Source organism: Sipha flava, unplaced genomic scaffold (assembly GCF_003268045.1).
Source record: "Sipha flava isolate LNK unplaced genomic scaffold, YSA_version1 39_pilon_pilon, whole genome shotgun sequence".
Lineage (NCBI taxonomy): Eukaryota > Metazoa > Arthropoda > Insecta > Hemiptera > Aphididae > Sipha > Sipha flava.
Genome location: NW_020273107.1, coordinates 1,397,940 through 1,412,709, shown reverse-complemented (window position 1 = coordinate 1,412,709; position 14,770 = coordinate 1,397,940). Strand labels below are relative to the sequence as shown.

The 14,770-nt window shown below is 28.4% G+C and overlaps 1 protein-coding gene across 5 annotated transcripts in view; it reads right to left on the bottom strand.

Annotated features, from left to right (window-relative positions):
* Positions 1-14,770, bottom strand: part of LOC112688589 — a 98,868-nt gene that overhangs the window by 44,400 nt on the left and 39,698 nt on the right. For 4 of the 5 annotated variants that reach the window (XM_025561862.1, XM_025561863.1, XM_025561864.1 and 1 more), the window contains one exon: positions 1,229-1,291. In XM_025561862.1, coding sequence (XP_025417647.1) covers positions 1,229-1,291 — 63 coding nt within the window. Of the gene's footprint in view, positions 1-1,228; positions 1,292-11,430; positions 11,474-14,770 lie in introns of those variants that run through there. The other variant, XM_025561866.1, reaches the window with a different exon arrangement.

The window sequence follows — 14,770 nt, the reverse complement described above, 5'->3', positions numbered from 1 at the left end:
CTTCGGGGAATGCACCCCACAGTTTTTTTTTAAAAAAGAAAAAAAATTAATTTAAACAATGCTATAAGCCAATGATTAAATATGCGAAAAATACATGTTTATGAAATTAAGATCGAATAAGTTATTACTAATTACAAATATTATAAATTCTATTAAGAAAAAGAAAAATATATGTTAAATCTTATAAGACAATGATATATTTATTCATTTTGTATCAAGTCTTCGTCTATGAAATATTAAATAGGACATTTTGTGATGTTCTTAATGTTTATTGATTAAAAAATACACCAAAATATTGTAAAATCAAAAAAAAATTAAATAAATTATAATAATTTTTAGTACAAATTAATGAGTAAGCCATTCTATTATTCACTTAGAATCGTTTAAAGAAGTCGAAAGTTTATAAGTCATAAAAATAAATCGTTGAAATGAAGATATCTTTAGATTCACTGTTTTATTTTATTTTTTATGAATAATTAAAATATTTAAAATAAGTTATTTGGGTATTACTTTAAAAATGCATACTAGTCAAATTATTTCGAAGTTGCATTAATTTTATGAACGTAAATTATAATATAATAAGTGATGAGTATTTTATATTTTTAATAGTAGGTTCAATATTGTAAAGGTAACCAGTAAGTATATAGGTATGTACATATTTACACCATATCATTAAGAAGTTAGTTGTGAACCGTACTCTACTCATACCATAAAATAAAAATCTCAATTTTACCATTTATATATAAAGATCAAATATAATTATTATTAATATATATTTTTGTAACTTATAATTTCGCCCAGTTATAACTACAAACTTAGGTAACTGCATGAATTACGAAGGGGTTTACCACAAATCATAATTTTAGTATTAATTAATTTAACGACTCAAATTTATGAAATTTACTACAATTCCTACATTAAGTATATAAATTATAAATATTTCAGTGATAATAGAATAATCAATATTTTACAATAAATAATAATTATCTATAATCATTAACATGCATACATATTGTGCAATAAATATAACTAATATATTGTCTGATTTACAATTATATCATGAAATTATCAATGATAACTAATATTAACCAAAATATAATAAAATGTTGGCCATTCAAAAATTATAATGTTTAAATTTTATTAATGTATCGTAGATAATGGTACTTTAAGAATTTTAATACGTTTGAAGCGTTAGTACATAATATTTAAATAATTAGGGAAAACTCACTTGCACTGCTGTTAATGAATCCCTGATATATATCGTTAAAACTGTTTGCATCACTGGACATAACTAAAACATAAGAAAACAAAATTTCATGATTACTGAATGTACCAAACGTTTGACTGACACTAATCTATATAAGTATTGGTAGATTGTGCAAAAACCTATGAATGTAAATTTGCATTTTGTGTTTTACTCTAATTTTCTAAAGTTCACTATACTATAGTTAATACACGTTGACAGCCAAGAAAATGACAATATATTTTTTTTCTTTTACCCATTTTCTATAAATTAGTACTATTTAGGCACACACAATATTTAGTAGTTATGAAAATTCACTAGTTTTTTAGCAAGAATTTAATAACAATGTAATATTCCATACGCATATTAATTGTTTTGTTTTTTTGACATTCAATTTCATATCAATTAATTCATGTATTTATTGTACTACTAATTTATTTAATAAACACTATAGTAGTTTAGCGTTTAAAATTAGACATTGAAGTACTTAAAAATTAACTCATTGTGAAAACTACTTTACTTTATACTTGTGGGAAATTATAGTTAAAACTATAAAGTTTAACTTTATATATCTGTTATATTAACACCATCCTTTCGCAAGGCCTCAACGTTCTATGTACGTTATATAAGTATAATGATATAAACGAGTATGATATTTGACTTAAAATATTGTATGCGTATTATAACGATAGCTATTAAAGTATTTATTATCTATGAAAAATGGTAATAATAATTAATCTTGGTTGCATTTTGAGTATCGGTAAACATATAAAGAAATAACATTTCATACCATTAATGTAGTATTATCAACAAAATATAAAATAGTACTTGTATTTAATGACAATATATACTTCAACCTATTTTTATTGACTTAGTTTGATAAATAAATAGGTAAATTTTTCTAATGATTTATAATTAACAGTTATAAACATCAAATGTATATAGTATACACATTAAACCTCAAAAGAAAGAATACATTAGAATATAATAGTTGAAAACTGATATATTTTCAGATTAAAATTTTTTAAGTGTATGCAATACATTAAGACATTTGAAATTAAATAAATAAAAAAGATTATATGCTATAAATTAAGATTATAATTATAACTATTTAAAGTATACAAATTGTATACAATTTCAGAATAATATATTAAACAACTATTATGATTTTGATAGATCTTGGGGAAATGATTCTTTTAGTTCAAAATATTACTAAAATATCTTTAAATTTCGATTAATGACCTGTAAAAGATCATTGCTTGTAAATTAAACATATATAGAGTGCTATCATTCTTGGTGATATAGGCTTACTTAAATATTTTGATTTATACTAAAGACTAAATAATTGATTCAATAAAGGATTTTGCACTATAAGATTGCCGAAAATTAATCCAAAATAATTATTTTACATATTATAATTTTAATGTTTGATATAGATATAGTGTTATGTATTTTATTTCTATAGTTTTAATTTAAATAAATAAAACAATATATTTATTTTAATTTGATTTTTATCTAAGTTAAAATCAGAAGAACTGGATTATTTGATAGATATTTTATAGTTTAGTACTATAAAGTAAAAATATGATGTTTTATTATTCATCCAAGCATTTAGAGTTGAGATAGAGTAAATATTGTATTTATTAAACCCTTTAAGCGAGTACATATTTTCTATCTTTACATCTACTTCAATATGACCTTCGATATGTTTTAATAAGTTTTATAACCATTTGAATGCAAAAAAAAGTAATGTTATGCTTGTTAATATCTAAAGCATTATAAATTAATTAATATAGTTCTTAAACTCAGACTAAAAACGTATATAGTATACTATATAACGTACACAAAATGTTAATATAAAATGTATCATATTTTACGCAAATAGTATATAAATGTGGAAGTGATATTAATCATATTAATTTATATTTTTTCAATATAAAAAAATATTAATTTACTATCCGAGTTCCATAAGGTGTTGATATGAAAACAAAAAATTTGAATAAAAAATATATATTTTTTTCTAACGAACAGCTATGTGTAATTAGTTTTTTTGTATTGTTATGTGGAGATTACAATAAAGCTCATGAACCGAGGTGAATCTCCTTTTGTGTATGGCGAATAGGTTTTATTCTACATCAGAGAAAAAAATGCAAATCATTTAAATTTGTTAAAACTGATGTCATATTGATTAATTGACTTTTCTAGGTTAAGGTTTTAATAAAATGTCCGTGATTTGCAGTGAAATTTAAGATGTCAACAATACATAAACCTAATCGAAGACAAAATATTAATAAGTATGGCGAATAGTACTCAAAAACTAAGAAATTAATTCTATACTTCGCAAAAGGTCATATTTTGTTAAATTTGTATATTTATTTTTACAAAGAAGATGATTTTTATTGTTCAGGAAGTTTTGTCACACTACATAACTCAATTTTACAAGCTTAAATTACATACATACACTGTCTAATAAATGTTAATTTTTTTTTCAAGGACATGCAATATAAAAGACATACCTATAATTCACGTGGTTTAATTACTCTTAATGTTATTGAGAAACTAGAGTTTTAAATAGTTATATAATATAGTTAAAAATATTATAACAGCGTCTTATATTTCCGGCAAATGTCAACTTTTGTGATTAAGATTATGTTTTTTACAAATGTATAAATTATTTTCCGCAGTATTAAAGATCCTAATCAGATTAATCATACATGAATCACCTATCTAATCAGATATAGCAAATTGAATTTTCATAAATGTAGACTTTTTATCTGAATACATAATTAAAGTATCAGCTATTCATTTTGATGTTAAGGAAAAATAATTTAAAACGTTTTTTTTATATTTTATATTATGTTGAAAATATTAAGTTACTCAATGTATATTGTATAAGTATGCATTAAAGAGTTGTTTACAACTTAAAACTTAAAAATTCCTACTTCGCTGATTAGTTAAACTTCTAAAAACTGTTTTGATGAGCTTTGTTTCTTAGAACTCTTATAATGAGAAAAAAACAAAATTGTTTGTCATTGAAAATAATGTAAAATGTGGGGTAATTTAAAATGTTAATATTTGAATAAATAGAAAAAAACATTTTTTTAAGTACTCAGAAATTCAAAGTGCGTTTGTTATATGTTTTGAGTTGGGTATTTCAAAGGAAATGTGAACATTTAATTTAGTACATACAATATTAGTAATACACTTATAATATAATATACTATATAATGTATTATTTTGTTATTTTGTTATTATCGATTGAAATTGAAAATTTTTTTAGCAATTGTTTATTATAAAGATTAATTTATATTTTTTACTTATTAGTATTAGTTATTACATTGAAATTCAAAACCATGTCTACCGTCATGCAAATAATATTAAACCTTAGCAGGAGGTAAGGCTATCGAATCTTTATAGTAGGACATTCTTTATTAATAAGCTTGATTTTTGAACTTCGAGTGGATACTAATTCTGTAGGGACAATATAAATTTAAATACAGAAGATGTTTCTGTTAGATTAAAACAAGGTGAATATCCCATTTCTTCTCGAATAATTAGTATTTTGAATTAAAATTATTTAGTATGTATCAATTGTTATTTTTTTGACTTTTAAATAAGTATGGAAGGTATTCAAAATAGATCTATTTGGATTCCACGAAGGAAATTATTACAACGGTTATTCAAACATTAAGGAAGAGTCGAGAATTGGAGAATTGTTTAATTAATTTCAATTTGATTAATTGTTAAATAAAACACACGCTGTCCTTGTAATAGTTAAACTATATTTTAATGACGTATCAGGGTTTCGCAAACCAACCCTAATTAATACAATGCAATGCTATTTTTATAACACACAGATCATAATCAATGTTATTTGAATAAACTTTACAAAGTTAAAATAAATATCGTCAAACTATCAGATTATGAGAGGAGAAATTCATTTTAATTATTATGTGTGCTTTATTTAGGAGATATTATTTGGAGTAGTATTATAAACAAATTTTTGAATTTTCCATCAATTTTTGAGAAAATTATACAAAAGTGTAACAGTAGTTGAATTGTAAAATTATAATTTTCAAAAAGTCACAAAACTATTATTTTTGTATATTGTTATGTTTCATTGGTTGCATATAAAGTATAGGAAACATATAATAAATAGTAATTTTCCTTGAGATAATGTCATAAGTATTTCTGAAGCGTTTCCAATACCAGTTTTTTACAAATATAATACTATCAATAAGCTCGATAATATCGGATAAAAATTCAGGCGGACATGTGAGGTTAAATTTAATTAATTTATTTGCTTTATTTTTTATCAATTGCTATAACAAAATCCATATGTTTTAAATTAAATAACAACAATAAATAATCAGGTAAGTGGGTTAGTGGTTTGGAGTTGGGTTTTATGGTCAAGGACTGAACATCAAAATGAAATCTTGTACCGTGATCTAAGAACGATATTTAAACTATCCTAAAGGAATAATTGTCCCTGAAACATCGATTAGATTGATTATCAGAGATTTAATTTAATATAAATAATATGCATGTAATCAATATGACATATTTAAGCATACAAGTTTTCGGCACCCACAAGAATATTGATGAAAACAAAAATGACGTGAAAAGTAAAAACTTTCAAGAACGCTAACTAACGTAGGTTTAAAATTTAATAATACATTTTACAAAATTATTTAAACTTAAACCTTGTGAAAAAAGTAAACTAGTTAAAGTCATAAAATTATTAACTTAAACACTAATTGAATGGAAATTAAAAATATAATAAATATAACATTCATATGATCATAATACATATTAATTATAAGTGTTGGTAAAACATAAATCTATTTATTGAATATTAATTTAGTATTATTTTTGAAGTTGTACATTTTTTCAGCTACTTATTAGTTTCAGAAAGATTTTAGTGTAGCACTTATAAACTCATATAATCAAACACTATAATATCTTTACGACTGGATAAACAAATACAATTATCATCAAGTAAACGTGAACTTAATTCAAGTATGTATTGATCAAATAGGATTAAAACTGTTTAAGTTAAATTAATTTGTGTACGTAATAATGGATATGTTAAACATTAGCTATGTTCGTTTTGTTCATCAATTTATCTATGAATATTAAGCCTTAAATAATTTTCCGTGTTAAAATGTAAAAATGCATTTACATATCCAATGAATATTATGCATATTATATTAAACAAATACAATATAATAATTATGCACTTATCAAAACAAATGATTTCGGACAGGGGAAAGAAATGATGACGATAAAAAAAGTAAATATTATAAAATCTTTGTTTTACCGAACAAAAAAATAGTGCACAATATACGTTAACTCGACGCAGTGGTAAATCCATCAAGTTCGCTGTCAGATAATGCGACGCACAGTTATTAATTACACTACGTCACGGCCTGACTGATTACTACTACTGCATTATTACGAGTAGATATTATACCTACAATAATTATTATTTTATTGTCGCCAGTCAACATCGGTGACCGTATGTTGGAAGTTATGTAATTTTATTTTATTATATTTTTCAATTACGTTACACGGCTCCTCGCAACCATGCGCGTACATATTATTATTACGCTAAAGGACGGTAGCGTAAAATGTAAGGAACCCCATCAGGTAAGGGGTGGGATGGTTTAAAGTACGTATAGTAGTTTTTCATATTTTGGAGGCAACATTCGCACAGGTCTTGCCACTATACCAATTCGTTTTCAATCGACTGGGGAAAAGAAACGAATAAATCAATTGACAAGTAAATTTTTTTTCCGCTTCTTACGAATTCTGACAAGGGTAGGCCGCCCTAATCCAAGCATTTCGTATTTATCCATACCGTTGTGTGATGTAGACAAAAAAAAGAATAAAATACATTTACTTTGTATAAAAATGGTATATAAATGCACGTATATTTTTTAGACATTGAAATGTTGCGCGAGACAGCGTTCTCGAAACATTTCGCCGATCCGGTGTTATACAAACCTTGGTTTTGCCTTCCTAACTTTAATACACAGTTGTGCTTTGGAATCGTCGGACGACTGTTCAAAACATAACTGATGATTATCATTTGTGAACAATATGCACAGCATAATATAATTTAGAACCACTCACCCCATGTCTTTTGTAAAGATAACACATCAGCCTTTGTGAAATGTTATATGGTTTTGTGCTTATATAAATGGATATTTTTGAATTTCGAGATTATAAGCGCATAATGTACATGGGTACATTTTAAAACAATTAACATTAACAAAACGCGTTTAAATATACGTGTAAAATAAATCGTGTCGAATTTCCACCACGACGCCTATAGGGCAAACATTAAAATTTAAAATGCCCTTTTCCATACCGATAAGAATAGGAATAACATTGATACTCGTTTTAGCGAAGTACCCTATTGATGGATAACCTATTAACTGATACCGTATCGCGAATACGTTCGCAGAACAACCGGCCGAATGATTCCTCAACACCCATTAGCGATACCACTAACCGTTAACCGAGACTAGGTACGACATAGTATACCGCAAAGCGGTTGTAACATTTGAAATCTGATAAAAAAAAAAAAAATTACATTACGCTTACAGTTGCCGATTTACCCCTTTTGACTACAAAAATCACAGGTTCGCTTTGGTAATCATGCTTATGATGCCCGCATTATGTTTTTTCGCGATGTACAGCAGACGTGTTTCTGATCATCACCGAACTAAACCATTCGTACACGACCATAAGTTTGTTCGCCGAACAATTCGCTACGCCAAAAAGCTCCTGTCGATGCGTTTTTCCCGCGTATGATGTATATCTGTACAGCGATCGCAAGGTGCGTCGTCGTCGTCAAGGTCGGCGTGATGCCATCGTCGTAAAGAACCCGTGCACATAATGCCACATCGCAACATACGATATTGTAACAACACGACGATAATGGAGACACGCGGCAGAAGGAGACGAACCGCAGGACGAACAATATGTGTCGCACGCGTTGCATCATACATGTATGTAATTCATTACAAAGAGACCGAGTGAGCTTTGCGATATGTACACTGGCCCCGGTGTAAAAACCGCGCGATAAACGATTTTCTTTGCTTTTATTACTGTTATTATTACTATGCACTTAATGATTATTATATTAGGTTTTTTTTCCTTATTCATTATTCCCTTAGTGCGTGTGTGTACGTTTTATCGGAATGATACATATATATGTATGTATACACGCACTACTCTCTATTATAATGATGATAATACATTGTTGTTAAGATCAACGATCGACGACGATCCGCACACATTCCACGAAAGGACGGAGGAGTCTATTAAACAATACGTCGTCAGCGGTGTACTTATACATAATATTATACGTGTATTGTAGCCGCCGCACGTGTACGTACGCGCGCGGGATCGTAATACGTCGTCGTCGATTTTTGACAGTGGTGAAAATTCCGGACCAGGGTCGTTGTATCTTACACCATTTAATGGGGAGGAGGAGGAAGTATATATATATATATATATATTTGTTCAAACCTATTTTGTTTTAGACAGTGTTATCCAACCTTTTTTTTTTGTTCAACGTTAGATTTCGTTCAACCTTCAGATTTTCAACAATCTCTCACCCTATATTATTTTTAAAAAAATACAATTTAAAATAAAAGTAAAACAAAAAAAGGTTGGTGATTTACTACTAATGAAATGCTACTAATGATATACGACTCAGTGGATGTCAACATCAGTGTTAAATCTTCCTTTTCATATATTTCTTAACACGTTCTTGATTTTATGAGTTGTAGTACCGTACTGAAGCCTTTTTCGGTTAAATTAATCGATGGAAAAATCATAACTAGTAACTATCTTTCTTTCCAAAGTGGAGGATACATGGGTTTTAATTTCAATCAAAACAACTTACACAATAAAAATATAAGTGATAGAAGAATCACATCCTTAGCACTCCTTCAAATAAAACATCCTCTTTAAAATTAAAAATGGTCTCAAGGGAAAGCAACGCACACGTTGAAAATCACTGGCTTAAGGTTAATATAAAATGTTGTTAAAAAAAAAAACTTTAATATTGAACTTGAATATAGTATTAATTCATTAGTTATTGCTTGATTATTTTAATGAAAGTTAAAATTTGGCATCAAAACGGAAGCAATAAATTTGTATATGTATTGTCATAAAACAAAATGTTTTAAACATTACAACACACGAAATGTAACAACCCTGAATCAGACGCTGATGGTAATTGACGTGTTTCAGAGACACATAGTAACAGCACACGTCACACATTGTGTTCGAAGATATTATGCTGAAATTATTCCAGACGAATTTCATTCAATGTCATTTATACATATGTGTACAATTTAAGCATGATTTTCACTTGAGCGGTTTATTTTACAGATTGATATGTACCTTGTGCGTTTGTTTTATTTGTCTCAGGATACATTCGCACGTCTAAATTATTATATTGTAACATACTAAGTATATTTAACTTTTAATTGTGTAAATTTTTTAAATATTCATTTTAAAATAAATCATGTAAATAAAAAAAATAAAAAAAATTGACAAACTGTTTACGAAAGAGTGAAATAAATTATTAAAAGTAATTTAATAAATTACTTGAATTAATTACTAGTAAAAAAAAAACCAACACGTTTTATAGCTTAATAGGTTCATGCACCTAAAAATCATATATATTTTTATTATACACATTATATATATTCAAACATAAAATTGATATTAATTTTTTGTCTTGAACGACTGACCGTCATACAAACGAGTTTATAACTAGTATCTCACTAAGGAAAATCTACAACGTATAATACGAGTATATGCGTTATACATACCTACGAGTATATCACATGAATCGGATAATGAGGATTGTATTTAAAGAATATTAATTAGAATTCATTGGAAGTTTAAGATATTTATCAAAATAATTATTTAAAAATATAAAATAATTCAAATCTCCAAGTTTAAATGTAAATACCCATTATGATAAAGAAACAATTATATAACGATAATAATTTTTATATAATAATTGTGTTCTATATAGAGAAGAATTTATTAGGGGAAATAAGTAAGAGATTATTTTTAATCTTTTTAAAAAATAATTACAGTTAAAGTAAATATAAACAAAAGCAAAATAAAGAAAAAATATAAGTATATATTAGTTGATTCGTGGATAGTTATTTCATCATATCTAAAGTTAATCATTAATTAAGGTAAAGAAAACTAGGTTTTTATTTTGTTACAAATTATGGAAAAAATGTTCTTAATATTATAAATAAGTTTTATTATTTCATTGGTTTAACTTTTTACTTTATGACTTGAATAAAAATAATTAGTATAATGTTGTTTACGCTTTATTGTAATATGTTGTACAATGTATTATTGTTTTAGACTTAAGTATAAAATATAGTATATATATAAAACGATTTTTATCACTGATTTAAGAGTATATGTTTCTATTGTTCATCTCGAACACCGTAAAACTAAATGTTAAATGCAAAATATATAACTATTTTTATTATTTATTATGATCGTTCATCCTAAGTATAATCAAAACCCATGGATTTAATAAAAGTGTTATATAATACGTATATCTATAAAATTATCTAAAAAAAATGGAATTGCTCGATCTCACTCGATCTATAATTATTAAATTTATGGTTAATAAAGCCACTATTTTAACCAATTCCAAATTAAATATTTTAATTTCATTATGTTAATATGATTGAAAACTGCATAAAATTAAGCTAGATGTATGATGATTATTAAACCTATAAAATACATATGTTTAAGTTATAATTGAAAGATTTTTGAAATGCCACCGATGGGTGTCTTGTCTTATTTTGATTGTTTAAGCTAATTAGATATGCACAGCTTGTGTATGTATTGATGTATTACATATATTCTCAAACATCATACTATACAAATGAAAAACCAAGTATACGATGTACCTACCTATTATTTTATCCATCGACTATATTATTACATTTAATTGTTCCATTTATTTTCAATAGCGTTATAGTATGTTTTAAAATTATTTCGTTCTTTATTCAAATACAATTTATTATTTTTTTTTCTTATAAATAAATACGTCAGACATTAAAAAAGTTTATAGTCTTAAAGGATATGAATATACTAAAAAGACGCTAAAAAAATGTTAATCTTACCTTCCCTTTTGAACCTGATGGGCTCCATGGTTTAGTTTCACTACTTTGATATTGTGTCTGAGACATGTATTTGCGAGCATATTGCGTAGAAGCGTAGGCGACTTGATTGGACGTAACGATGATGAACAATATTCCTCATATGCGCAGTGTGTTTTTTACCGTATGATTAAAAGCATCAGTGTGTCTCCGGAAAAGAAATAATAAGAACGAAAACAATGCGCTCATGGAATATAATACCAGCCTCAGGGATTGGCCGTCCTTTATTTTATACTCAATACAGTAAAACTATGATTTTAAACCTTCAGTGGCGATGGGTGAGTAATGTTTTCACGGAAGATAAAAATCATGATCAAGTTTTTGTTTTAGCACTATTTAAACCCAAGATATTTTAATTGAGTCTTATTAAAAACACTTCCGTTGGTTAACCATAAGTATTAAATTATTGCGATAAGAAATATTAATTTTAATTGAAATATGTAAAGTTTATTTAAATTTTTGTTGTTGAACATTTTTGAATTTCAAATATGTGCAATTTTTGTGATAGCTTATAAGGTTTAAACTATATTTAGTTATTAAATATATTCTATATTATAATATAGAACTTTTAAAATGTAAGTTATTATGATATTGTTGTGTACAAATTATGTATGAGTATTGAGTAACATCTATAGACATACAATACATGTAGTAATTAAAATATGGATGTAACACATAGAGCATAATAAAAATGCTTAAAAATATATGATAGAGACATTTTTTTTCAACCCTTTGCAGAGGAATAAAAACAAATACATAACCAACGATATTTCATTTTAGGTAAATTAACTACGATAAATTTTCAATGACAAAATATCTTTACCTAAAATCACCTCCTACATAAAAGACAACATTTATGTTTACATGCCCTTTACATAAGCGAATTTATAGCAGCTCAAATGAGGTAAAAGAAAATCTGAACATTGTGTGTCAGGATATTGAAAAAATTTAGTTAAATTGGCTGTCAACTAAACATAATTTCTCTATAATTCAAGGCTATTGAATCCTATATAATGTCAATAAATTCTAATAAACATATGCACGTCTCGTATTGACACAGCCATAAATACACCAATATTATTTTTTTAATTTGTTTATTTTACAACTCAACAAATATGCTAGGTACCATTGTTCTATATATAACATAAAATACTAAAATATCAAGTAAAACTAAATATTAATACAATAGAGTTCAACGTCTTGGTAATGTGCGAAACGATTAGTTTATATAATCTTAGAAAAACACGAATAGATCAATAATTATATACTGGTTTTTAATTTCATATAACCTATAGCATTATTGTGAATAATTTTCAAACACCCAAGTAATAACAAGTAATAATACGTAAACCAATATCTTGTTCTATTTAGATTAAAAAAAAAATCTTTGAAAAAAGAATACTAAAAAATAATTTATAACAAGCCTCCGAGTAAATATCAATAATCTACCTATATCTGTACAGGTAGGCGTAAATTTATAATAATTAAAAGTTTTTTAAATGCATTGTTTTGAGGTATATTACATGAATATGTGTAATTTTTAATAATGATGTAGAGATTTCATTTTAAATTGACACAAAGATATAAAAATAAATTATCTTACTTATATCAATTTATTTTTTAAAAACTTTAATGTCAATAATTATGTTTATAATTATAGAATAGAGACTTTAGCAGGCAAAAATAATATGAAAATGATAATAAAATCTAAAGTGAATTCACCGAATCATTACTCTACTTCAAATTATTCGTAAACATTTAATAGTTATACGAGTACGTCATTGATGGGTTGTTATTTATTGTTTCCGTAAAATACATGTTGAAAATTATGTATTCATCAATTAAACTTAAGGTGCACGCGGATAGAGAAGACGGAAAAGAGTATTAATAATGAGTGATGCGCCGTTGTTGTGTCAACCGTTGCGATACGGATGAACAATAGGTGAATTTATTTGATTAATCATCTTCAAGGACTCGCGACAATAAAACATAATATAACGCGACCAGTACGGAATCGAAAAAATAAATCAAAGACGAGCATTTAAGTTGCAAAATTCTATTGCTCCGATCGCCGGAGGATATCGTTCGTCGTGGATGACGATGATCACTGTTGCAGCATATACACTGCGGAATCATCGTAAGAAATTGCATGTGCTCGATCGACAGACGTTTTATCGTATTTTCCTTCGTGCATAACCTACGCCACGTGGGAAAAGTTTCGGAAATCAGATGATCGTGTTATTTCGCGTCGGACCTGGTGGCAAGATTCGTGGGCGCGATAATCACAGAAGCGGTGGGGTACACGAACAATGGCTTAACTAGGATTTATTCACGGAAGGTTTTAGTAGTTGTATACAAAAAATATATTTTTAATAATGTTGCTCTTTATTCACAATTTAATAACATTAAATTAAAAATATATTTAAATTACGTCAACCCTAACCTTCCTAGTTTTGATCGCGAAATTGTCGTCTTTTCGGGAAAACACACGACTAAAAAAATCAGCGTTATTTTCTATTGGAAAAAAAAAACAATCAACGGATGCGGGGAGGGATCACAAGGTACATAAGATGTATAAAATTCTTAAGAGATCAGTAGCGCGATCATTGACCAGAAAGCGAGACTACGAGAAAACGAACGGGAGAGAGAGTGAGCGAGGAAAAGAGTGAAAGACTGGCATGGGGTGGGTTAGTTGAGAGTAATTTTTCGCCGGCCGCACGGGAAAACAGAAAAAACGCAGCGATCGATAAAGTACAAACGGACGGAGACGCGACGCGGGATCATCGGCGTGGATGGCGGCGGTGGTGGCCGTCAGTCGCGCGTGTCGTATAAAACCAACGTTATTAGTACCATCGTCATCACCGGTGTGGCCGCGGAAGGTTAAGGCGGCGCGGAGAGGGGAAACCGAAAATCGTGCACGTTGTGCGTTGAATCGACGGCCGCCATCAACTGTACGTTGTCGCCGGCCGCCACCGTCACCGCCGCCTCCGTTACCGCCGCCGCTGCAATCGATTTTGTCGGCGGCGCGCGGTCGTTGCACGGTTAGCTGCGTGTAACGGCCGCCGCCGCGGTCGAGTCCGTCGTCGTAACGGCTGCAGCAGCACCGCACGCACATACGGTCCGCGGCACGCGGCAGTGAAGTAGGGGGGCGCCGGCAACTGCGCAGCACCCCGACGCGCACGCAACAACCGCCGCCGCGGCACGACGCAGTACACGCGCAGCCGGACGGCAACGGACGCGCGAACCACCGCCGCCACCGCCGCCACCACCGCCTCCGTCCGGCCACCCGTTGTCGTTGTCGCCG